This window comes from Tenrec ecaudatus, chromosome 2, assembly GCF_050624435.1.
Source record: "Tenrec ecaudatus isolate mTenEca1 chromosome 2, mTenEca1.hap1, whole genome shotgun sequence".
Lineage (NCBI taxonomy): Eukaryota > Metazoa > Chordata > Mammalia > Afrosoricida > Tenrecidae > Tenrec > Tenrec ecaudatus.
In genome coordinates, this window is record NC_134531.1 from 144,627,134 (window position 1) to 144,652,928 (window position 25,795).

The 25,795-nt window shown below is 41.7% G+C and overlaps 1 protein-coding gene, 2 non-coding genes and 1 pseudogene across 3 annotated transcripts; all 4 read right to left on the minus strand.

Moving 5' to 3' along the window:
- Positions 1-371: 371 nt before the first annotated feature.
- Positions 372-18,482, minus strand: HSPA9 (heat shock protein family A (Hsp70) member 9). The gene is made up of 17 exons (XM_075541625.1): positions 18,056-18,482; positions 16,747-16,805; positions 15,973-16,060; positions 14,975-15,156; positions 14,111-14,235; positions 13,394-13,467; positions 13,196-13,302; positions 12,654-12,816; positions 12,143-12,235; positions 6,181-6,390; positions 4,896-5,123; positions 4,056-4,160; positions 2,908-3,025; positions 2,567-2,661; positions 2,028-2,120; positions 1,727-1,867; positions 372-1,143 (listed from the first exon to the last, which is right to left on the minus strand). Exons 1-17 carry the CDS (start codon positions 18,134-18,136, stop codon positions 1,066-1,068), a joined length of 2,040 nt encoding a protein of 679 aa, XP_075397740.1. The 5' UTR covers positions 18,137-18,482; the 3' UTR covers positions 372-1,065.
- On the minus strand, positions 4,591-4,659 carry LOC142442081 (small nucleolar RNA SNORD63). The gene has a single exon (XR_012783335.1). It is a non-coding gene; the product is annotated as a small nucleolar RNA SNORD63 (small nucleolar RNA).
- LOC142442080 (small nucleolar RNA SNORD63) lies at positions 5,410-5,483 on the minus strand. Its single transcript, XR_012783334.1, has one exon. It is a non-coding gene; the product is annotated as a small nucleolar RNA SNORD63 (small nucleolar RNA).
- LOC142439336 (ubiquinol-cytochrome c reductase complex assembly factor 2 pseudogene) lies at positions 9,314-12,114 on the minus strand (annotated as a pseudogene).
- Positions 18,483-25,795: the final 7,313 nt, after the last annotated feature.

Below are 25,795 nucleotides of genomic sequence, written 5' to 3' on the forward strand. Positions count from 1 at the left end.
TGGTGGCGAGGATTAGCTATAGCAGAGAAGTTGGGACACACCTGTGTACTTAAGATAAAGAATAGAAATATGAAAAGAACTTGGCTTTCTCAGCCACCAAGATCCTTTTTTAGGATTTAATATTAGCTACTACAATTAAAGGTGGATGATTTGCTTATTGGAGCTGAAAGCAGCTTGAAATAGTTCCCGGCTACAGTAGACTGCTTCAAGATCCCAAAGGAGGGGTTCTCCCTTCTGAACCCTTAGCAATACTGCTTTTCATTGTACCAGTTTTTCCAAAACTTGGCCAGCATTAATAATCAGTAAGTATGAATCATGTTACATTCTTGAAGGTAAATCTCAAGAGTTTCTCCTCTCAAACAGAACCAAGATACTTTTCATATTTATTAAGAAAAAAAAATCAGAATCAAAAAGGAACAATCAAAAATGAAGGTGATAAGTTAGAAACCAGAAGCTAGTAAAACATGCCTTAGGATAAGCAGGTAACTCATTACCATCCTGTTTTAAAACTGTACTTTACATGGGTAATGACTAGCTAGCTTAGTTTTCCACTGATGAAGCTTCTTACACCACCTATCAAGACATGGCTGGCTCATCTTGCATGGCCTAAGTTGAAGGACTCCATGTACACACAGGCCAGTATGTTAGTACTTGACTAAGTAGAAGGATTTCATCCATTTGGTCTCATTCCACATCTAGTCTATGGCTGCAGCCTTTCATTGTATATGAGGTGGTTTCACCTCTTGAAAATATACAGCTAGGTCAGCACAAAACAATCTGTAAGTCTTTATAATAATCAATGTATTGTCCTACCCTCCCCACCCCTTTTACGTGCAACTGAAAAATGAAAGGCTAGGGACAGAACATTGTGAACAGTGTACTGTTGGAATTTATCACTCATTAAATGACCATATGCTAATGGACACTAAATTTACATATTAAGGAAATTATATATAGAATACTGCAAAAACACAGTAAGACAGAAGTATGCCCATTTCTGCTCAGGAAGTCCCTTCATTCCCAAGCATCATGATGTTTTCTTTTCTGCTCCAAAGTTTACTTTGATTACTGTTTCTCCTCTTTTTGATCTTCCTTTTGTTCCCCAGTGCCAGAACTTCCAGAGCCTTCTCGTTCAGAGGCCATCTGTTAAAAAAAATTATTTGTGAGGAACTTAAGATTTATGATTGTGCCACAATTATCTATTCCAACCTCCTTCCCCTTTGATGCCAACCCCTAAACCAGCAGTTCTCAGCCTGTGGATCACAGCCCCTTTGGGGGTTGAAAGACCCTCTTCACAGGGGTCACCGATTTATTACAATAGGAAAACGACAGTTCCAAAGTAGCAACAACAAAAATTATGGTTGGGGCCAGGTCACCACAATGAAGAACTAAAGGGTCGTGGTTATTAGGAAGGTTGAGAACCACAGCCCTAAACCAATGGGAAATAAAAAGACACTCATTCCCAGTTCTATAATTAGCTGTACACGGAACCAAAATTAATAGTAAAAATCAAGAGCAGTCATCACATCAAGTAAAAAACAGAATCTAAGCTGTTATTAAGGTGTTCAAGAAGGATAAAAATGTTTTGAAATGGATTTTGATAGCAATTGTACAATGCTTGATGTGATTTAACTATGGAATGGTAGTGTCTGGATTAGCTCCCAATAAAATGGTTTGGGGAACAAAGCAGAATCTATTATTAATCACAACCTTTTATCCCTTATACCTTTTTGTATGCCATTTCAAAAAGCTTCAAAGACGCCTGCTGAAGAGAAGATGCTGCCTGCCTTATGTTTTCTCCTGTTTCACTGTCTTTTCGAGCCAGGAGCTCCCTCATTTTTGAAATCTCTTCTTTTAATTTGTTGCACTTGGAAAACAGAAAACAAATTTTTTTCAAAGCCTGCTATTACATTATATGTAAGATAACAACAAAAAACTTCTAATGAGACTACAAAAGAGCAATGATTTCACCTGACATTGGTGACAATGCCTTCCAACTTCCTGCACCCTTAAAAGACAGAACTCACCTCATCAGCAGGCAATTGGTCCTTGAATTCTTCCATCTTGGTTTCTGTGTCATGAATGATTCCTTCTGCCATGTTAACTGCTTCAACTCGTTCCTAAGTAATATTAAGGAGTTTGGTATGAATGAGATCTCCCAAATTAAAATGTGCTAAATGTACACACCAGGAAAGACATTATGTTAACTGATACACAGAACCCATTACTGTTCTAATCATAGCAACTCTGTAGGGCAGAGTAGAATGGCTCACCAGGGTCCCAAAGGCTGTAAACCTTTATGAAAGCAGAGTCTCAACTTTTCTCTGGAGCAATAGCTGGCAATTTTGAACTGCTCCCTCATGTACAGTTACAGAGTCACAAAAGTAAGAAACCCAAAAGAATTCTGTCAAACCAGAATTTTGACAGGGGCAGAAACAAGAGGCATCCCAGAATAAGTTCTGATCAGTTACTGAAAAGGGATTAAATTCAGAGGTTAAGTTCAAATGACATAAGTTCAAACTCCCAAGTTTTACAAAGACGAATGCAACAGCTGAAAAATACTTACCTTCTTTCGCCGGTCTTCTTCTGCATACTTCTCTGCATTTTTAACCATATTTTCAATATCATCTTTGCTCAACCCACCAGAAGATTGGATCACAACTATAATAATAATAAAAATAATAATAAACCATGGGTTTTTTAAATTACAAATGAACATGAAAACAACTAAGGGATAAAATTAAGATGACTAACTGTAACTAGCGTGACTAGTTTGGGGAACAAACACATTAAAGTGATTTTTAAAAAGGGGGCACCTTGCCCTGAGGCTCAGGGAAAGATATGCACAAGATAGAGACTTTAGTTCCCAACAAAAGAACATCAACCTTATTGTCAAACAGGACTTACTCTGTTGCTCACGTCCTGTGCCCTTATCTTTGGCAGAAACATGTACAATCCCGTTGGCATCAATATCAAATGTGACTTCAATCTGAGGGACTCCACGAGGAGCTGGTGGAATTCCAATCTAAAATCCGAAAATATTCAAAATAAGCTCCACTCAGAGGGGTGCAGCACATACAGAAGCTCTCCAGTAAATTAAATGTACAAAGCCCCAAATTTTAAAGTGTTAGCAGTAGTTTCATTACGGCTTGAGAAAAAAGGGTTCATACCAATGAAGACTGGCTGACAAATAACCATGACTGGGATGTACCAGTTGAAGAGCAAATTCACCATTCATGTATGTAAGAACTAATAGGCAATACTGATTAGAAACCCAGAAAGATGTCTTTTAAAATTATTAATGGGGAGAAATCAGGAATTCCTCAACTAGCATGGTTTCTGAATCAACTTAAAAAAACAAACAACTCTTATTGGGGGCTTTTATATCTATCACAACCCATACATTCATCCATCCAGTGTGTCAAATACATTTGTACATATGCTGCCATCATCATTTTCAAAACATTTTCTTTCTACTTGAGCCCTTGATATCAGTGCCTCATTCCCTCAGCCTCCCATGAACCCTTGATAATTTATCATTGTTATATACTGAAGATAAAACACTTGTATCCATTGAATGAATTCACCGAGAGTGATAAGAGACCCCACAGACTGGGATAACATCTTTAGCAATAACACATGAGACTAAAGGCCTTATTACTAAAATCTACAATACTCTGCAAGCTTACAATAAGAAAAAAACTAACTGCCCACTAAGGAGGTGAGCAAAGGATCTGAACAGAAATTTCACAAGGGCAGAAATTCGAATGGCCAATAAACATGAGAAAATGTTCCCGTTCATTAGCCTTAAGAGAAATGCAAATTAAAACTATAATACCACCAAACACTCAAAGTGAACCAACTTCATAAGTTTCTAGACAGCATGAAACAAACAAGGTTTTCCAGTAAAAAGCCATTGGCAAATACCTCTATACTTTTAAGATAAAATGGCATGCGATATCTATGATTAGTTTATTCTTCTTAGGAAATAGAATATAGTTTTAACTACAGTGAAGAGACTAAGGAACATAATATTCATAATTTACAATACCCACCAAAGTGAACTGTCCAAGAAGTTTGTTATCTCCAGCCATCTCTCTCTCACCCTGGCACACTTTAATCTCCACCTGAGTCTGTCCATCAGCAGCTGTGGAAAATACCTAGGGAGGAACAAAACTTCCTGGATTGGCACTGTGATTAAATAATTCCCTTTCTGCAGACCAAATGCAAGCCAGAAATAGAAATTCAAATCCCAACATTGGAAGTGTCCTAATGTACATTATGCTCAAAACAAAGGCTTTGAAGTCTTTACAGCAGTGGTTCTCAACCTGGGGGTCAAATGACCGATTAATAACAGTAGCAAAATTATAGTTATGAAGTAGAGACAAAAATAATTTTGTGGTTCGGGAGTCACCACATGAGGAATTGTGTAATTAGAATAGCAATAAAGCATTAAAATAGCCATTGTTCCAGTCTAGCAAATGAAATTCACAAAGATTTAGCATTAGCACAGAGGCCTCAAGAGGAGCTAAAAACGAGAATGCTTAACCATGACTATCTGAGGAAATAAGTCAGACAGGAAGATATGCTTGTGCTCAGTTAACAGGAAGCCACCACATATATTTTTTCAGAATGATGTGTTGACATACATCATTGCACAAAAACAGTAGTCAGGTTTTTTAGAGGGGGTTAAAGATTAGAAAAATCTGAAAATTTAAAATGAATACAAGTCCAAATCGCCTCCAAATTTCCCTGATTGATCCCATTGGGCCCTATCATTCAGGAACATTAACAAAAATGAAGTTTCCGGGCAAAGTTCATGAAGATGACCATAATCACATCTATTGTAGAGGCTGGTATAGATCAACGTTAAGGCAGGGAAGAGTGGTTCTTACCTGGCTCTTTTTGGTTGGAATAGTGGTGTTCCTGTTGATAAGTTTGGTAAAGACGCCTCCAAGAGTCTCAATGCCCAGAGAGAGGGGAGTGACGTCCAGGAGAAGCACATCTGTGACATCACCAGCCAACACACCTCCCTGAATAGCAGCTCCAATGGCCACAGCCTCATCGGGATTGACAGCTTTACTTGGAGCTCGGCCAAAAAGATCCTGCACAGTCTGCTGAACCTGAGCACCAAGGAGAAAGAATCTGCCATGTCACACTGCTTTTGCATAGGAGAGAGAACGTTCCTGTCACAAGTCCCCAGAAAATCACAAGACAGGTGTTCTCGTTAATAACCTGATACATGCTGTCATACTCTGAAAACTTATTATTAGAACAAAGAGAAGTGCTATTTGAGTTCTCTTTTTCATATTTTCCTATCACCCGTGTTCCAAACTTAAGGAACTAGTCAGGACATCAACTCTAGGCTAAGACAATTAAGATTCAAGGAAATGCATCTTCAACAGATTCTGTGCTCAGTCATTAGTTTTCTACACATCTGTCTTTTCAGAATGATGTGTTGATATATCAATGCATCACTGCACAAATCTCTGTTGAAGAGATGCAATTAGAAACCCTGGACATTATATTGCAGACATATGTCCAAAGGACTCTAAGTATCAAGGTTTTAAGTTATCTCTGATTTCCAACATTCTTTCCCTCTTTTACAAGACTGATTAGGTTTAGAATTTGTGGGATGCAAAAGCGTTTTTTCCCCAGGTTGTCCCCACCATAATGTATGCCAAACCTAGGAAACTGCTTGCTAGCACATGGGAGGTCAAATGCTTAGAGGTTATTTCCTGGAAGCTATCAGCCATGTAGAGTGATCAGTTCCTATTGTCTGTCCCACCATAGGTGGGGCCTACTCCCTGCTGATAGGATAGTGGATTGTTTCCCTGAAGGAGAGCCCAGAGACTAGGTAAGCCAACTCAAGGAAGGTCAAGGTTTGGCTGCCATCTGGAATCTAGGATCAGCCCAGCTTGTCACTTGTGCAGACCCTCCCTTTCCTATTGGGTGTACACCCCTAGCTCACCCCCTTCTATCATGTGTGTGCCTATTAGACAGCTCCTTCCTGTTCGTATGTGGCTACCAGAAATCTGGGGGGCTTGGATGTTCTCCAAGTATATATAAGCTGTGATTGGAAATATACTCTCTGCATAGACCTGGCTGCTGCGATCATGGCTGTCCAGGAGGTGAGCTAAACCTTTTTTCGGCTACGCCATGAATTTAATGGATCTATACCTTGGGCATCCTACTCATGCCACCAACAAGAATCACTTCGCCTATGTCGCTCTTGCTGACTTCTGCATCTTGCATGGCTTTTTGGCATGGTGCTATAGTTCTCCTGATTAGGTCGGTGACAATCCCCTCAAATTGGGCCCGAGTCAGCTTCATGTTCAAATGCTTGGGTCCAGAAGCATCCATTGTCAGATATGGCAAGTTGATGTCAGTCTGCAAAGGAAGCATTAAATTGTACCACAGTTCCTTTATTATAATTAAATATAAAACCATGCATAAAAACCAGACAACTTGGATAGTTACAGACCTATTTTAAATCGAACAGCCACCAAGAATCTGCTTAAATCATAAGTTCTTATTAAAGTATATAATTAAGAAAAATTAAAATTCCCCAAATATGCACAAAACAATCGTCACAGGGGCAAATCCTCTAACTGAATAACCTTTTGAGCTGACCCCCACCCTCAACTTCATTCTGAAATAAGGCCAGCAACAAGCAGAAATTAACTGAAGGGGCCATCACCTTTCTTCAGGGTATTTAGTGATAGTATTTCTTCCCCTCTTCTTCATCTTTCTTTTTAAAATTCATTTTATTGGGGGTGATATTGGTTATTGATGATATCGTTCCTTTGCAAATTGTCATCTAAATGAATGCTACCTAGTATCTGTGCTTCCAATTCAGTAGCCATTAGCTGTGGCTTTCTTGATGTGGTTCTTCTAGTTTTGTAGTCATTGTAACTTCTACCAAGTATAACTGGGTTATTGACGTGTGAGCGTTTGTGGCCCATAACAAGGGTCTGGATAGCTTGCTAATAATGTAAATTTCCCTGTGAACTTCCTCAATCCAGAGCAATAGGCATAATGTAATGACCAGTGGAGGTGAAGGGGCAGTGAGTAAGGCAGAGTAGGTTAGCTGTGGATTGCCTCCAGGCACTAAGTTTGTCAACCATGGAGTCAGTGTTGAACACCTTTGGGCCCAGGCTTACTGGTGGAATGGGTAACAAACAAATCTGTCTTGGAATACGCATGGCTAAGAGGCAAGTAATTTAGATGGTGAGATTTTTGTCAAACATACTTTGGACATGTCTACAGACACCAGTCTCTGGAGAAAGACATCACACTCTGTAGAGGGGTAGTGGGAAGAAGGCAGGCACTCAAGGAGATGGATTGACACAGCAGAAGCAGAATGCCAAGGGAGAGAAGGAAGATAAGCACACATGTGCCCACATGGACGAAGCACATCAGCCTGTGTGATCACGATGTCAAAGGGATCAGTTATCAGACACCAAAGAACAAGAAATCCTATCACTGTGAATAAGGGAGAGTGCGGACTGGGGACCCAAAGCCCATCTGTAGGCAACTAGATATCCCCTTAGAGCAGGGTTGTGGGGAGATGAGCCAGTCAGAGTGCAGGGTAGCAATGATGAAACATACAACTTTCCTCTAGTTCCTAAATGCTTCCTCCCCACCCACTATCATGATCCCAATTCTACCTTACAAATCTGGCTAGACCAGAGGCTGGTACAGATTAGAACTAGAAACACAGGGAATCCAGGACGGATGATCCCTTCAGGACCAGTGGTGAGAGTGTCCATACTAGGATGGTGGGGTGGAATGGGGGAACAGATTACAGGGATCTACATATAACCTCCTCCCTGGGGGACAGACAACAGAAAAGTGGGTGAAGGGAGACATTGGACAAGGCAAGATATTACAAAATAATTTATAAATTACCAAGGGTTCACGATGGAGCGGGGAGCAGGCAGGGGGGAAATGAGCTGAAGCCAAGGGCTTAAGTGGAAAGCAAATGCTTTGAGAATGATGAAGGCAACAGACATATAAATGTGCTTTACACAATTAATGTATGTATGGATTGTGATAAAGAGTTGTATGAGCTCCCAATAAAATGACTTGGGAAAAAATATGGAGGACAAAACAACAGGGCGATGACTCAGGAGGGGATGGGGGGAGACAGGGGAAAGGATGTGGGTGTTAACAAACCCAGGGACCAGGGAAAAAGTGATCCAAAATGGATGGCGAGGAGGGTGTAGGAGCCTGGTAGGGCTTGATCAAAGGCAATGTAACTGAGAGGAATTACTGAAACCCAAATGAAGGCTGAGCATGATAGTGGGACAAGAGGAAAGTAAAAGGAAGTAGAGGAAAGAACTAGGAGGCAAAGGGCATTTATAGAGGTATAAATATAGGCATGTACATATATAAACATATATGATGGGGAAATAGATCTATATGCATATATTTATAGGTTTAGTATTAATGTAGCAAATGGACATTGGGCCTCTACTCAAGTACTCCCTCAACCTGCATACCATGAAGCACACCTTCCTGAGATCGCTGAAGACAAAGTGGGTGCATAAGCAAATGTGCCCAGCTATCAAAAGCTAGTGTCTGGGGTCTTAAAGGCCTCAAGATAAACAAGCGGGCCATATAGCTGAGAAGCATCAAAGCCCACATGGAAGAAGCACACCAGTCTGTGTGATCAAGAGGTACTGTTAAGATCAGTTATCAGGCATCAAAGAAAAAGCTTATCATTGTGAATGAGCGGGAGCGTGGAGACCCAAAGTCCATCTGTAGGCAATTGGACATCCCCTTACAAAAGGGTCTCAGGGAGATGAGATGAGCCAGTCAGGGTGCAGTATAGCAACGATGAAACATACAACTTTCCTCTAGTTCTTTAATGTTTCCTTGGCCCAACTATCATGATCCCAATTCTACCTTAAAATCTTGGTAGACCACAGGATGTACACCCGTAAAGATCTGGAAACACAGAAAATCCAGGACAGATGAACCCCTCAGAACTAATAATGCGAGTAGCCATACCAGGAGGGGAAGATGGGGTAGAATGATCTACATATAACCCCCTCCCTAGGGGACAACGAAAAAGTGGGTAAAGGGAGATGTCGGACAGTGTAAGACATGACAAAATAATTTATAAATTATCAAGGGTTTTATGGGAGGGTGGGAAATGAGAAGCTGATACCAAAGGCTCAAATGGAAAGAAAATGCTGAGTGATGATGTCAGCAAATGTACACGTGCTTGACACAATGGATGTATGTATGGATTGTGATAAGAGTTGTATGCGCCCCCAATAAAATGCTTAAAAAGAGACCATTTTACTGGGGGCTCTTACAACTCTTATTACAATCCACACATCAATTGCGTGAGGCATGTTTGTACATATGTTGTCACTGTTCTTTTTTAGACATTTACTTTCTATTGAGCTCTTGGTATCAGCCCCCCACTCCCCATGGCCCACTGATTATAAATTATTATTTTCATGTCTCATATCGGCCACTGTCTCCCCCCATGGTTTCTGTTGTTCTCCCCCCTGGAGGGTGTGTGTTTGTGTGTGTGTGGTTATGTGTCAACCATTGCGATTGGTTCCTCCTTCTTCCTCTTCCCCCTACCCTTCTGGTATCACTATTCCCGTTCCTGTATTCCATGGTTTTTTTTTGTTTTTTTGGGGGGGGAAGGCAGGGCAGTTTTATTTATGACAGGTACGAGACCCCATACTTAGGGCCGTGGGTGAGACAAGGACCTCACCCAGGTCTTGTGCTTCTCCTCGGGACTCTTGGGGGCAAACTTCTCCTGCAGTTTCTTCCACATGCCTTTATTCATTTCTTTCCATTCTTCCAAGGTGTCTGTGGACAGGACGAGCTTGTACTCTTCCAAGGACAGGCCACTGAAGTTTGTATCTCTGGGGCGAGGGTACTTGTGTTTGTAATAGTTTGAATGGAGCCGTGCTAAGCTCTCGTACATCTGATCACAGGCTTCAGGCTCTGGGATCTGCGTGTTCTTTCCCTCCCGAAAGGCCTGGGCTACCCGCTGCCGCAGGTAAGCACCCAAGTCCCGGCCTCATTTGGTCTCGTCCACGCGCCATTCCTCACAGAGCCTAAGGAAACGTCGGTAGCGGCCGGCTGCCATTTTGGGCCCCCCCATGTCTCTTAACTATACCTGTGTACATGATCCAGTCTAGTCCAGATTGAGAGGCAGCATGGGGTCATGATAGAGGGCGTGAGGAAGCCTCAAGAAACCAAAGGAATATTGTGTGCAGTTCCATCGGTGTTTTTACTGCGCCCTGGTTGTCAAGTCATGGTATTAATTGCCTCATATGCACATGAAAGTGGGACACGAGTAAGGAGTACAGAAGAACTGATGCAGTAGTTGGTGTTGGCAAAGAATAAAAATTTGCTGGGCCACCAAAAGCACAAACAGATCTGTTTTGGAAGAAGTACAACCAGAATGTTCCTTAGAGGCAAGGACGGCGATACTTAGTCTCATGTACTTTGGACATGTTTTCAGGAGAGACCAGTCCTTGGAGGACATACTTGGCAAAGTAGAGGGAGATGGGAGTGACTCAATGGCTGCAACAATGGGTTCAAACACCTTAACAATACAACACAGACACCAGGAATGTAATGTGACAGAAGTGGTACTAGGTATTAAGTCTTGACGGCACCCAACAACATCCTTATACAGATTTACCCTCACGTATATGCAAAGTATGAATATACAGAGAAGTATATAATACTTGTTCATTGTCAGGATGATATAGGCACATTGATTATAACTCCATCCAACACCCCCCCCCCATAAAGTACTAAGTCTGTGATAAAAATGGTAAGCTTAAAAAAAAAAAAAAAAAAAAGGTAAGCTAAGCTTTGGCAGGGCTTAATCCCAACCAAGTCACAAAGCTCCACCACCCTATATATAATAGCAGGGACAAAGAACCTCTATGTTTATACAATTCCGACATACCTCGCAGATGCCTTAGTAAGTCAGTCCTGGTTAGATTGATGACTAATGAGCAACTACTTTACACACACAATGAGTTTCTATAAATACCCGTTCCACTGCTTAGGTGGGAGAGCAAACTAACAATGGTAGTCACAGGTGTGTTCTGTTGTCATGAAGAAACTGGGGAAGAGTACTGCTGCCTTTGATCTTGACAGGTCTCTGATCCAGACTGAACATACTCTGGTCATTAAGGGAAAAGTGCTTTCAAGAGCAAGGCTGATCCTTCAGACTGAGCAAATTTGATGCTCACAGGGGAACTAGGTGCAAACATAAATGTCAAGCCTTCAGAAATGCCTGGTTTCAAAGCTCACTTTCTAGATTGGTGACTCAAAGCACTAAGAGGGCCAGTTAGAAACTCACACAAGTCATGAAGTGTTTGAAAAGTGAAAACAGTAACAATTCTGAACCTAAGTACTTCCAAGATAGTAATTTTAAGTATTGCTAGACTATAGTTTTAAGGCAAAAAGGATATGCTCTGTTATGTAGATGTCAATATAAACATTTGGCTCCAATTAACAATTTGATCAGGGCAGTTAAAAATTTCAGCTCATTCATAAAGATCACATGGTGGGGACGGACAACAGAAAAGCAGGTGAAGGGAGACATCGGACAGGGCAAGATATGACACAATAATAATTTATAAATAATCAACGGTTCATGAGGGAGGGGAAAAAATGAGCTGATGCCAGGGGCTTAAATGAAGAGCAAATGTTTTGGGAATGATGAGGGCAATGAATGTACAAATGTGCTTTACACAACTGATGTATGTATGGGTTGTGACAAGAGTTGTATGAGCCCCTAATAAAGTGATTAAAAAAAATACAAATACAAAGGAATATTCTATATCACCTTAAAATTTGAGTGAAAAAATATGCCAAGAAAAACAAGCACCAATAAAGAAGAAAAAAAAAAAAAAGAAAAACAAACACCACATGATTTGCTACTTGTTCTAAGACAGTACAATTATGGATTGACATATTAAGCCTAGTTGTATGTACAATAAAATCATCTTATTAAAAAAAAGATCAAACGGTTCCTTTATTCACAATGACTTTTCCCACTAAGCAGCAAAAGACCAACATGACTGTACGCTATTCAAATAGACTTCAGAATGAAAATACCAACCAGACTAAGACTATCATCTCTCACCTGCACAGACGAAGAGAGTTCACACTTGGCCTTCTCAGCAGCCTCCCGCACTCTCTGAAGTGCCATGTTGTCTTTGGTCAGATCAACCCCTGACTGTACAAAGGAAGCATAATACAGGTATTAGGATCAAGCAAACTTCCAGCACAAAGTCAGACACCACAAAATCTGTAGGGAAAGCGAATCTATTCTGAGAGGATTATCTGTGCCAGAATTTAAGGAACTGAACTGTCGCTCAGTTATCTTCACGCCCTACAATTCTAGTTCAAAAAAATTAGTTCCTAAAATTCCTTTTCCAATATCATAAAACAAAATGCCATATTCTTTTAACTGTTCCCAAGGATAACCAGAATAGTTCAGTCAAACCATGAACTGGAAATGTAATAGCATGAACTGGAAATGCAATAGAAGTCACTTTATTATGGATTAAAATTGTAAACAAACCAAACAGCAACCCAAACAAAGAAAACCTCAGCACCCTACCATCTGTTCACTAACAGCAATGGGAACTAACCTCTCTCTTAAATTCCTTTACAATGTGTTGTAGCAGGGCCTGGTCAAAGTCTTCTCCACCTAAGAAAGTGTCTCCATTGGTGGATTTTACTTCAAATACTCCTTTCTGAATTTCCAAGATAGAAATATCAAAAGTCCCACCACCTAAATCATATACAGCAATACTAAAAAAAGAAAGGGTGAGAGGCACATTAAGGAATATAATCTACAAGGTAAATGTCAATAACCGAAAGAACAAAACGTTTCCCGAGGTATGTGTAAGTAGCAATTGCAAAATTTTACAATGGCTCACATGTTAATATAAGGCCCAAATTAGTAACCTGTAATATCTCACACACGCGCACACACACACACTCTCTCACGTCAACTTTTTTAAAGCTCGGCACTTAAAAGTTAGGGAATGACCTAGAGATGAATGACAAACAGCCCGCAGAGCCCAAAGAGCAAGGCAGCACATTTTCAGTAAGGCTATAAGGCTAATAGGGTCAGTTCATGACTCTATAGACTTAGTTTCATATATTCAAGTGGAATTCACAAACTTACATTTTATCTTCTGACTTATCTAGACCGTAGGCCAGAGCAGCAGCTGTGGGTTCATTAATCACCCGAAGTACATTTAATCCAGATATCTGACCAGCATCCTTAGTAGCCTATGTAAATAGGGGGCAGTTAAAAAGCATTGTCTAGCCTTGTCTTCTAAGTAATATTAATTTTATGAATAACAATACTAATTGACCTCACCTGTCTCTGAGAGTCATTGAAATAAGCTGGGACTGTGATGACAGCATTTTTGGCTGCATGCCCCAAATAATTTTCTAACAAAGGAATAGGAATTAAAAAATTAGGTAAAACCAAATGATGGTACTTTATCAGTTAAAGTACACAAGGAATTACGATTTTTGCCCTATAATTGTTAGCCACAGGCCACACATTTTTTAAAGCATCTGACCCAATATGTAGAGATCTTTTATAAAAAATACTAGTTTAAAACCCTAGATCCATTGTCATTTACAAAAAAGTTCACCAAACTACCAAATAGAAGCACATTCTCAGAAATGCTTTCCACCCCCAATAACTCATTGTCAAGACTAGCACCAAACCTCTATGAGAGAGTTCTGGGAAGCTGTCAGCTAAGTGATCGACTGGCAACCGCAAGGCTGGTGGTTGTCACTTATCAGCTTGTTTCTCAGGAGAAAGATAAGGTTGACCCAATAGGGACAAGAAATCACGTAACTAGTTTTCGTTACATGACATAAACTGTCTGCTGGAGATAGGGAAAAGCAAGCCACTATGAGGGAGATTTTAAAGACTGATTCAATCTGGAGGGAAAAGGCAGAAAAGTTCTGCCATTCCTAGGCATTCTGTACAAAAGACTTCTCTAAGGCACCCTGGGTATGGAAGCTAGTGATTTCAGAGGTATCATGCAGTTCCTTGAAACATCCCCAGATGTAAACTTACCTGCAGTCTCCTTCATCTTCATCAACACAAATGCTCCAATCTGACTTGGAGAATAGAGTTTTCCATGAGCTTCAACCCAGGCATCACCATTGGAGGCACGGACAATTTTGAAGGGCACATTTTTACTGAAAGACAGAAAAATTTTATCAGTAACACTTGCCAGTGCATCCACCTGTTGCAAGATTATCATTAGTCATGAATGCCCACAGGACCAATGAATAGGAGCTTTAGGATTTCATGTAACAAAATCCCTTAAGAGTGTACTTATTAATACATGGAAACACCCTAATAAAACATCAGCACTCTTTGCTGATGTCAGCTGACTTTAAACTAGCCACTAACCCAGTTAGCTGCGCTGCATATTGCCAGTCTTGCACCTTCTAAACATTTTTAGCACAATCAGCTGGAGATCGGACTTTGAATGAAGTAGGTGACAAGGTCTTTCACTCTAGTCTCAGTGGGAAGCTCTGCTGAAGGTTGGTTAGCATCACTGGTACAGTCAAGTTTGCATTTTCACCAAATAGGATTCACACAAGGATAAACTCTACTTATGCTTGTAGTAAACATAACCAGGGAGAACAAGGGAGGAACAACCCTCCCAGCTGTTGTTTTTCTGATAATTATTACATTCAACGGCATCTATATTACTACCTGCTTTACTTATAAGCTTGGCACCAATTTACATGACCTAGAAATGCCTAGTCAAATCTTCAAAAAGTTTATAGTAAAAACGTGTGAAGGCAGGAATGAGTTTTTTTCAAAGCAGATAACCTTTGGCTCACCAAGATCCTGATTAAAGAGTTGAATGACTTGTGTGTATGGCCCCTGCAAACACCTATTTGTAAGCTGTTTGCTTCTACTCACATATCTTTCTGTACTTCAGAGTCATCATATCGGCGACCAATGAGACGCTTGGTGGCATAGAATGTGTTGTTTGGGTTAGTGACAGCTTGCCGCTTGGCTGGCATGCCAACAAGTCGCTCACCATCTGCTGTAAAGGCCACAACTGAAGGTGTGGTTCTGGCACCTTCAGCATTCTCCAGCACCTAAAACTCCCAAGGAAAGACAGGGATGCTCCAGTCACCACTAATATCTTTGCACCTAAGTCTGACAGAACCGGCCCCAAATTACAAACAAACGCCCATGGGCATTACTAATGGGTACATGCTTTACTGCTCTAAGATTGCAAGCACCTACCAGTGGACACAGATTAACTCCTAATGCGAACATCTTTAGGATGAAGTCCACGATTTCCCTGGGACTCCATTTGCTTCTAGCCTGTTTCTGCACCTAGTTTGACTTTAGTATATTTAACACAAGCAAAGCCGGAACAGACCAAATCTGCAAAATGTAGTAAACCGGAATAGAGAAAATACAGAACGAAACCTTGGATCAAATTCTGAAGTTGTGTAGTAGGCTTTTCTATAGAATGACGATGAGATTGGATTGTGGAGAGCAACACACATTTGAATCTTCCTGGGTGGCAACCAACTTTCGAGATTCTAGCTTCAACTCTGCTTGTACAGATTTGGTGGCTATACATGTGTACACTGACCTTAGTCTGAGTGAGACCTTATAAGGTTCTAGCAGGGTGTCATCCCATACCCCCCCCCATTCCAGTACATGCACATTATACAAATTTGGGTCCATTATGGCCTTTATTGGCCATGACAGAAAAGGGCGGGGGCTACTCCAAAGCATAGCTAACAGAGCAGCCCTATGCCAAAAGATACACTTAAGTTCTATCCTGCGAAGTATATTCAGCAATTATGCACAAAGAGTCACCTTAAACATTTTTTAAGGACCTACAAGCAGCTTTTAAAATGTAAGCCAGGGAATTATCAGGCTTCATTCATGCTCACCTTGGCTTGTTTCCCTTCCATAACAGCCACACAGGAGTTGGTAGTACCCAAGTCAATACCAACAACTGCTCCCTTGATTGCTTCTGACCTGGAAGACATTTAAATCAATGTGATTAGTGTGAAAGATCACACTAATAAGGGGTCTTAAAAAAAAAACAGTAGTCTTCAAAATCACTTAAGAAAATGTTTGATGCGGGAATTTATAGTAGCATATTACATTACCTATAAACATAAGAGCAGGGAGCCCTAATGGTGTAGTGGTTAAGCAATGGGTTTCAATCTACAAGGTCAGCAGTTCAAAATCACTAACCACTTCTCAGGAAAAAGACGGGGCTTTCTACATCCGTAAACAGTTACGGTCTTAGAAACTCACAGGGGCAGCTAGATATACCTTTGTCTTTTAGGATATTGCTGAATCTGCATTGATTCCACAGCAGTGAAATCAATGAGACTCTGGTGGTGTAGTGGGGTATGTGCTCTTGGTGGCGAACTGCAAAGTCAGTGATTCAAATTCACCAGCCACCCCTCAGGAAAAATATAAGGCTGTCTGCTCCCACAAAGATGTACATACTTGGAAAAATTAGGAAGCAGTTACATTCAGCCTTATAGGATCACTGTTAAGTCAAACTCAAAAGGGAGTGGGTTTGGTCTGATAAAAAAAACATAGATGGGTAGGTAATATACTTTCCCGAGATGAAAAGTTAATCACAAATCTAGGGCCACTACTGTGGTGTTCAATGTGTTACCTTTCAAAAGAAATGAAGTTACACTTACGCATAGTCCCGCTTTGAAACAATTCTAAAAGCCTCATGACTAAGGCCTTTCCAGTTATCCTAAAAAGGAAAATAAAATTACATCAGGCATTAACTAAGAAAACTGAGCTTGTTCCAATTACTCTTCTCGGGATCACTTGAAACGGACAATTTCATTCTGTTAACTGCTAGAATGTATAAAGCCGTGAGATGAGATGGTGTTTCATATTCAAGAGGCATTGTGGTATGAAGAACAAACACGTTTTAATAAAATATTCCAGATAAGCCAGCATAAAGCTGTCCTAATTGAGTTACAAGGTTTCCCAGTTTCAAGACTGATATTCCCAATCACGTATTTGTTTTCAGAGGCTGTTCATGTTTAGCACCATTTCTGGGCCTCTACCATCTACAAAGTCAGTAACACCTTATTCCTCAGGTTGTGACAATGTCTTTAGACATTGCCAAACGTTGTCTTGGCAGGTAAACTGTCCTTGATTGTGAACTACTGCCACACAAAATACTTCTGAGGTACGTAAGGATTTCCTTATCAGCTGGAGAAATGTACATCTCTGTTCTAAATATGCATGTAATTAATGCAGGTATAGTTATTTAATACAGTTCCTATGACCTCACTATTCTGGTTTAAATGGACTCTAATTATTAGTCCCATGAAGTTTTTTGTTTTTTATCAATTCAGGATTGGCTTCCAACCTGGATGGAAGACATTCATTACAACCTACCCTCAGGCTACTTCAAACCTTCCTTGAAACCCACATGCAGACCCACAATTCCGGTCTAACCAAGATACACACTTGGCTTCAAATAATAATCACTACATGGCCCTTTCCTATATCTGCTTATTTGATCTGCAATAGCAGACGAGGACAATCTTACACCAACGATTTGGGACCAATTCGACTTAGTGGTTAGGTGCGTTTCTACGTTTCACATCTCTCTGCACGCACTGTATTTTATAAAGGCCCTACGTCTACGGTAAAGGGCAAGTGTTCTTGCAACCTTAGGTGAAAAGAAAACCTAGCAGCTCTCCCCAAAGACCGCAGAACCTCCATCTCAAGGACAAATCTGCCTAAGCAGCTACAGAATGGATTGTCAGGACCAGAAGGCCAGAACACGAGGGGTGTGACTCAGCAGGGCCCAAGGCAAGGAATAAATCCTCTAGTAAAGCCTTGAACGGACAACGCTAAATACAGACGGCCCGTTATTTTCCTTTCTTCCTCGTTTCCCGACGGAGGGTTCTGACCTCCAAGGGCGCCGCATGCCGCACCGAGGCAGGAGAACGTGAGCCCCTGCAGGAAGGCCCAGCAGCTCACCTGGTGGCGGGCGACCGTGGAGCCCCGGGAGGTTGTGGCGCCGACCAGACGGGTGGCCGCAGCACGGCTGGCACTTATCATGGTGGCTAGATCGCAGGAATACCGGGCAGTAAACAGACCCTTGGACAGCCCGGAGCTGCGCGGCGGGGCAGTAGCAGCGCTTCTGGAATCCTCCAACCACGTGGGATAGGGGGCGGAGATTGGTCACCCCGACCCGCAGGCCCACTCTTCCGGTGAGACGCCTCCGGCACCGCCTGACCAGCGACTATTTACCCTGCGCTCGCGAAGTCACCGCGTGCTGATCCTGTAATCCGCAACACGACTGCTGGAAGGACTGTCCTCCCATTCTGGTCGCGGCAGGTATGGGCTCACTGAAAGGCGCCTGGGCTAAGAGGTAATATGAAGGCAGCGCCTTGGGCAACGCTGGTCCTTCGTGGCGGAAAGACTCAAGGTCACACGGGATAAAGTGAGACCTTATTACAGAGTCTTGCGTCAAGTACGTGGGAGGCGGAGCCTATTGCGCCTGCGTAGCTGGCTTCCTGATGATGGCCTGAAGCGCATGTGCGCAGGGAGTTCTGGGAAACGGGGGCGGAGACCTCTTGGGGCGCTCATTGGACGCTCCAGCATACGCCGGTTTGGCCCGAGAGCGCCCCGAGTGAGCTCGGGCGCGTGCACAGTTCGCGCGCGCGGACGCCTCGTGGTGGGCGCCATTTTGTCCCGGGTCTTAATTCAGTATGAACCCCAGGTTTAGAACCTTTGTGGCCCATTCCTTGTTTTCGGCTGCCCGTTGCTGTTGCAATAACGTAAAGGCATTTGGATGTATTGCCCTTAGCTTTAGAGACAAATTCGTGTTTGTTTTTTTTAACCACAGGGATTTTGAGTTGCCAACTAAAAGCCTTTCATTTACAAGGAGGATTAGGTGACGTTAGGCTGATCTTCGTGCAAACCATTATGGGGAAAAAAAAAAAAAGTAGTGGAACTCAGGCTCTTCCAACAGGCTTTTCTGGCCGTTCTCAAGTCTTTAGCTGGCTGCTAGCAACAGAGGCTACCAAGGAATGTCAGTGGCCTCTTTGTGCAGTGTGATAAGTCTCTTAAGCTCAAGAAAAGGATATAATTCAACCAACAGGCTCTGGAGTTTTAACAGCGTTTTAGGTGGATTATGGAATACACGGAAAACAAGACATAAATTATTGGTAAAATGATAGACGAGATTGAGCTTAATTTTGGAGATGACGTTATTTGCTCCAGGCCCCTACCTCTTCAGAAAAATCATTATTATTAAGTAATCACTGCGGAATTGTGAAGGCATGTTGAGGGGGAAGGTTGGGAGGGGAAGGAGAGTTTATATTCTGAGGGGGGTGGAAGTGGGAGTAAGAAAATAAACAGAGAAGTCAAACATAACACCGGTTATAGATTATGCAGATTCTAAAAAGAATAAAAAGCCCACACACAATTCTTCCTAAATGTTAACTATTATTATATTATCCTTACTAGTCTACTAAGTTCTTTTGGAGGTAGGCTTTCCCTAGGGAGCCAATGTTACAGGCTAATGTAGAGTTTTATATTCTGAAAACAATACCCTACCCGATGCAAAAGAACACCGAGAAATGACAACATTAAGCATTGAGACAAAATAGATATCTTTACATTCTTAGGTTGTGTATGACAGGGAAGGAGGAGGACAGCTGGTTCTCGTTAAGAGTTTTTTTTTAAATAGTTTGTTTTGCTACTTCTTTCCCTGTACACTTAAAAAGCCACAAAGTGTTAACCCTTGAATCAAATGCTATTATATAAAGGACGTCTGAGGACCAGATGAAGCAGGTACTGTGTGATTGATGTTCCCCGTGGTTTCTAACCAGGGGCCTCTACAATACTAGCCATGACCACTAGAGGGGTGTGGTAGCTATAGTTATTCATAAGCATGAGCCTGAGAATGGGGGCTTCCTAATGTTTGTCAATGTCAAGAATAGTCTTCTGGGCTGCCTTTCAAATTAACATAGCACACAGTCTCAGGCTTGAAGGAATGAGCCTGAGTCTAAAAAGAAGTAAGGGAAATAAGAGTGCAAATGAATAAGAATGAACAGATTCACAGCCAACAAAGCCACATCTTACGGCTGGCTGTCCAGTCGATCTTAATTCATAGTGACCTATAAGGTAAACTCTCCATAGTGCTTCCAAGTCTATATGGAAGCAGATTGCCGCATGAAGTGGCTGGTGGGTTCAAACTGCTGATCTTTCTGTTAACAGTTGTGCAGTATGATACAGGTTTTCATCATACTGTCAGTACTGTATCTTAGTTCTCTGTACTGCTATTAGGTTGGATTCAAACCCAGCAGTTGCTCCTTGGGAGAAGGATGAGGCTATTGGTTACATGCTGGGCTGTTGCTGCTAAGGTCAGCAGTTCAAAACCACCAGCCACGCCATTGAAAAAGATGGGGCTTTCTGTTCCCGTGAAGAGTTGCAGCCTTGGAAACTTACAGGGACAGTTCTAACCTGTCCTACAGGGTCACCATGCGTTGGCTAGACTCAATGGCAGTGAATTTGCTCTGATGAAAGTGTCACAACCTTGAAACCCTATCTAGGGTTGCTGTGAGTCTGGATCGACTTGGTGGCAGTGGCTTGATGGGCTTGGGTGATCATTTCAGCACCAAACAGGGAAATGGAAAGAGCTGGGGCATAATTCCCATATAGGTAAGTGCTTACTAAATATGACAGGTGGTTGTCAATATCTGTGCATACTATGTTTTTTAATAATATGTTAACTGACATAATTGTTTTTGTGTTCCCTTGGTTACAAACAAGATCTGTTCCTGTGCTTTTAAATTGACTTTGTGGGTTGGAACTGGTGCTTATGGTTTTAGTTTTATGTTGGTACAAGAAAAGGCACCCTGGTGATCCTGATTAGTAAATGTCAGACTGCCTACTGCAGGGTCAGTAGTTCAAACCCAGCAGCTGCTCTGTAGCAGAAAGATGAGGTTATCTGCTTCCATACAGATTTACAGCCTTAAAAACCCTGTATTGGATTTCTTTTTTTAAAAAAAACATTTTATTAGGGGCTCATACAACTCTTATCACAATCCATACATATACATACATCAATTGTATAAAGCACATCGCACATTCCCTGCCCCAATCATTCTCAAAGCATTTGCTCTCCCCTGTATCGGATTTCTATGAGTCAAAATCAACTCAATGGCAGTGAGTTTGCTTTGGGTTTGATTAATGCAAGAGCCCTGGTGGTGCCGTGGGTTAAAGTGTTGGCTGGCTGTCCTAAAGGTCTGAAGTTCAAACTCACCAGCCACTCCTCTGAAAGCAGTCTGCTACTATAAAGATTTAAGCTTCAGAAATCTAACAGAGCCATCTGCTCTCTTCTGTAGGTCCACTAGGAGCTGGATTCAACTTGAAGGCAGTGAGTTAGTATAAGAAAAGACTTGAAGCCTTTACAGTGGTTTCAAAGCTGCAAGTGAAGGCAATTGGTATGAAGAATTTTGTTGCAAGTAGGGTTGTTTCAATAATTTCAAAGTGAGGTGAAATTAAAAAGCTAGTACTGATGCAATTGAATTATGGGGTTGGCAAGGAAGTTTGAAATTGCTGGAGAAAGTACAGCCAGAATGCTCCTTACAATCAAGGATGGTGAGACCATTCCCTGGAAAAGGATGCAATACTTGTCAAATTAGAGGGTCAGTGAAAAGAGGAAGACCCTATTGACTTGGTACAGTGGCTGCAACAATGAGCTCAAAGATAGCAGCAATTGTGAGGATGGTACAGGACTGGACAGTGTTTCATTCGTTTTGTATAGAGGATCTCTCAGTCAGAGTCAACTTGACAGCACCTAACAATAACAAAGAGCAAGCAGGCATTGTCCATAGTGGGGAGTTTATAATGCAGGGTTGCCTGTATTTGAAGACTTCTAAGAATTTAACTTCCAGCCATTAATGCCAAGAAAAAACAAAAAAATCCAGTAAAACAAAAACAAACTTATTACCATCAAGCCTCTTCCAACTCACTGTGAAGACTATGTATAGGACAGAGTAGACTTCAATCTTTCCAGGATCAGACAGCTTCATCTTTCTCTGATGAAGCACCTGATGGGTTCAAACCGCCGACCTTTCAGTTAGCAGCTCAGTGTGTAACCTGCACTATGAATGGCTCCTTCTGCCATTCATAGGAGATGTTATTCGGAGAGTCATCAGTAACAGTTGTGGCGTGTTTACTTGGGTACCACACACTGTCCCAAATGCTTTATATTCATTATTTAGTGGAATTCTTACATCAGTGGCCTCAAGTAAATCCTTTAATATTCCTAGTTTTCAGATGTGGAAACTGAGGCTTAGTGTGGTTATGTATGTTGCATGGCCACGGAACAATTGAGTAGCAAAGTCACAAGGTAAAGATAGGCTGTCTCAACCCAGAGATTCTGATCCTTTACCTCTGGTGCGCGCATGCGCACACACACGCCGATGAGTTTTATAATCTGGACCAATCCATTATTAACAGCACTATTAGAGGAACCTATTAGGATATACTTCCTCAATTGATTGAGTAGTTGGGTTCTAGTGTAACGACAGAGAAAGCTCAATCTGGAAAATAACTCAAAGAATCAAGCTTGTATTTTTTAGAGCACAGATGTTTTATCCAGTCTCCCCAAAGATGAATCTCTTTGGCACCTTCTATCTTTTGGAAATAGAAATGTGGCATACAGCAGGGATTTGCCACTTTTGTTCTCCTTGGAATTTTTCCTGTGTCCGCAGCAGATCTCAGGAGACAGTTGTCACTTCTCCCGTTTGGCATTAGCTGCTCTATATTGGAGAGCATGACATGGTGTCACTGTACTCAAGCCCAATTCAGCAAATTGGACCCCAATAAAGTGTAAGGAGTACTATGCCAGGTGATGTTTCTGTCCCCCAGCGTATTGACAACTAGCATACTTCATTTTATGCTGAGTCTCTGATATGCCATCTTCTGCCTGTCTGCTGATAGGAGAAATAAAGGATGGCTCTGAAAGAAGAGTAAACCGATCCCCTTACTGAAGGGCTGTTGGGAGGAGATGAGCCAGTCAGGGTGCAGGGTAGCAATGATGAAACATATAACTTTCCTCTAGTTCTTAAATGCTTCCTACCCTCCACTGTCCTGATCCCAATTCTACTTTACAAATCTATGTACAGAGGATGTACATAGGTACAGAGAGCAACTGGAAACACAGGGAATCCAGGATAGATGACTCCTTCAGGACTAGACGTGAGAGTGGTGATGCCTGGAGGGTGGAGGGAATGTGGGGTAGAAAGGGGGAACTTATTACAAGCATCTATGTATAACCTCCTCCCTAGGGGATGGACAGCAGAGAAGAAGGCAGGGGGAGACGTTGGACAATGTAACACATCACAAAATAATAATATATGAATGATGAAGGGTTCATGAGGTAGGGGGAGTGGGGAGGGAGGGGGGAAATGAGGAGCAGATATTAAGGACTCAAGCAGAAGGCAAATGTTTTGAGAATGGTGATGGCAACAATGATGATGGTACATATGTTCTTGACAGGATGTATGAATTGTGATAAGAATTGTACGTGCCCCCAGTTAAATGATTTTTTTAAAAAAGTAAACAAACCAAACCAACTGCCATCAAGTCAGTTCTGACTTGCAGCTGCCCCAGCGTGTGCAGTCGATTTGTTCCCTAAAGTTCCTGACGCTGTACATCTTTACAGGAGCAGAAAGCCTCATCTTTCCCTGTGAAGCAGCTGGTAGTAGCAGCCAAAGCAGCAACCTCCTATGCCACCAGGGCTCCGTGAGAAGTAGGACAATAGTGAATCAAAGGAAGATGTCACTTTGATAAGACATTTACATCCAGCAATAATGCAGGCTCACTGCACAGGATAGAAAGCAATCAGTTCACCTTGCTCTGAAGTTTCATCCAGGTTCTTAGATCAATGACCCTGCACCTGAAATTCTGATTTGGGGAAGGGGTAGGACTGACAAAACCAGAGCTTTGTTCTTCATGAGGATCCACTTAGAGCATTTCTTTTTTCTTTTTTACATTTTATTAGGGGCTCATACAACTCTTAGCACAATCCATACATATACATACACCAATTGTGTAAAGCATACTTGTACATTCTTTGCCCTCATCATTTTCAAAGCATTTGCTCTCCACTTAAACCCTTTGCATCAGGTCCTCTTTTTATTTTTTTTCCCTCCTTCCCCGCTGCCCCCTCCCTCTATCCACTTAGCATTTCACACAGGGACAGAGGAGCTATTCTGAAGTTTAAAGGTCCAGAGTTTTGTTAATTTACTCAAACTATTAAAATTATTTATTTATTTAACTTATTTTACCAGCAGAATTGTGGGAAGAACACTGAGCCAAGAGTTGAGCTGGGTTCTAGAAGCACGGAAAAGACCCTATGTATCATTTAAAGTTCCTTCTTTCATTGACAGCCTGGGACCCCAGAGGGCAGTTCTACTGTACCTGTAGGGTCCCTGGGAGTCAGAATTGATTCAGTGACAGTGAGTTTGATTGTTTGGTTTTTGGAAGGCTTGACCAAGCCATGGATCTTTCAATCACGTCAAAGTTGGACACTGAGTAAGAAAGACTGAAGAAGAATCAACGCATTTGAATTGTGCTGGTGAAGAATATTGAAAATACCATGGACTGTCAAAAGAACAAACAGATTTATTTTGGAATAAGTAGAGCCAGAATGCTCCTTAGAGCAGGGGTTCTCAACCTGTGGGTCGCAACCCCTTTGGGGATCGAATGACCCTTTCACAGGGGTCACTAAATTCATAACAGTAGCAATATGACAGTGATGAAGTAGCAATGAAAATAATTTTATGGTTGGGGGGGTCACCACAACATGAGGCACTGTATTAAAGGGTAGTGGCATTAGGAGGGTTGAGAACCACTGCCTTAGGAGGAAGGATGGTGAAGACTTGTCTCATGCACTTTGAGCATGTTGTCAGGAGAGAGCAGTCGCTGGGAAAGGACATCGTGCTTGCTATAGGGGAGGGCAGTGAAAAAGAGGAACACCCTAGACAAGGTGGACTGACCCAGTGGCTGCAACAATGGGCTCAAACTAAGAACCACTGAGATTGATGCAGGAGTGGTCTGTGTTTCGCTCTGTTGTAAGTTAGGTAGCTGCGAATCAGAATCAACTCTACTAATTAGGTGCAGAATCAGCACCTAATAAGGACAAGGTGAGGCCAAGGAATCAGCATGTTTAGCAAGTTCCACAGGGGATTCTAATGGAAGATGAGGATTAGGAGCTACACCTTCTTTAGAAATAACCCAAGCTATGGTGCCTTTTAAAATTGTGCATCCCTATTAGAAAGATATTTGAGAAAATATCATGAGACATACATCTATCTATAAATGATATAGAGCTCGGAGGACACTGTAAGTTAGGCATTGAGTTGCTAACTGCAAGGTTGGTGGTTCAAAACCAGCAGCTGTTCCTCAGGAGAAAGATGATGCTGTCTGCTCTTGTAAAGATATATATATATGTGTGTATATATATATAGTCTCAGAAACCCTGTGTAGGATCGCTATGAGTTGGAGTCAGTAGATGGCATTGGACTTATAACCTACATATTAAGATATAATGGATACTGTTAAAGATATGAAAATTAAATATATAGATATGGATATTTAAATATTTCTTCCTGGGCTCCCAAAGGATACCATGGGCCATTTGTACCACCTTGGCTACCTTTATGTGAGTTGGATTCATCCATATGGAGTGACTTTATT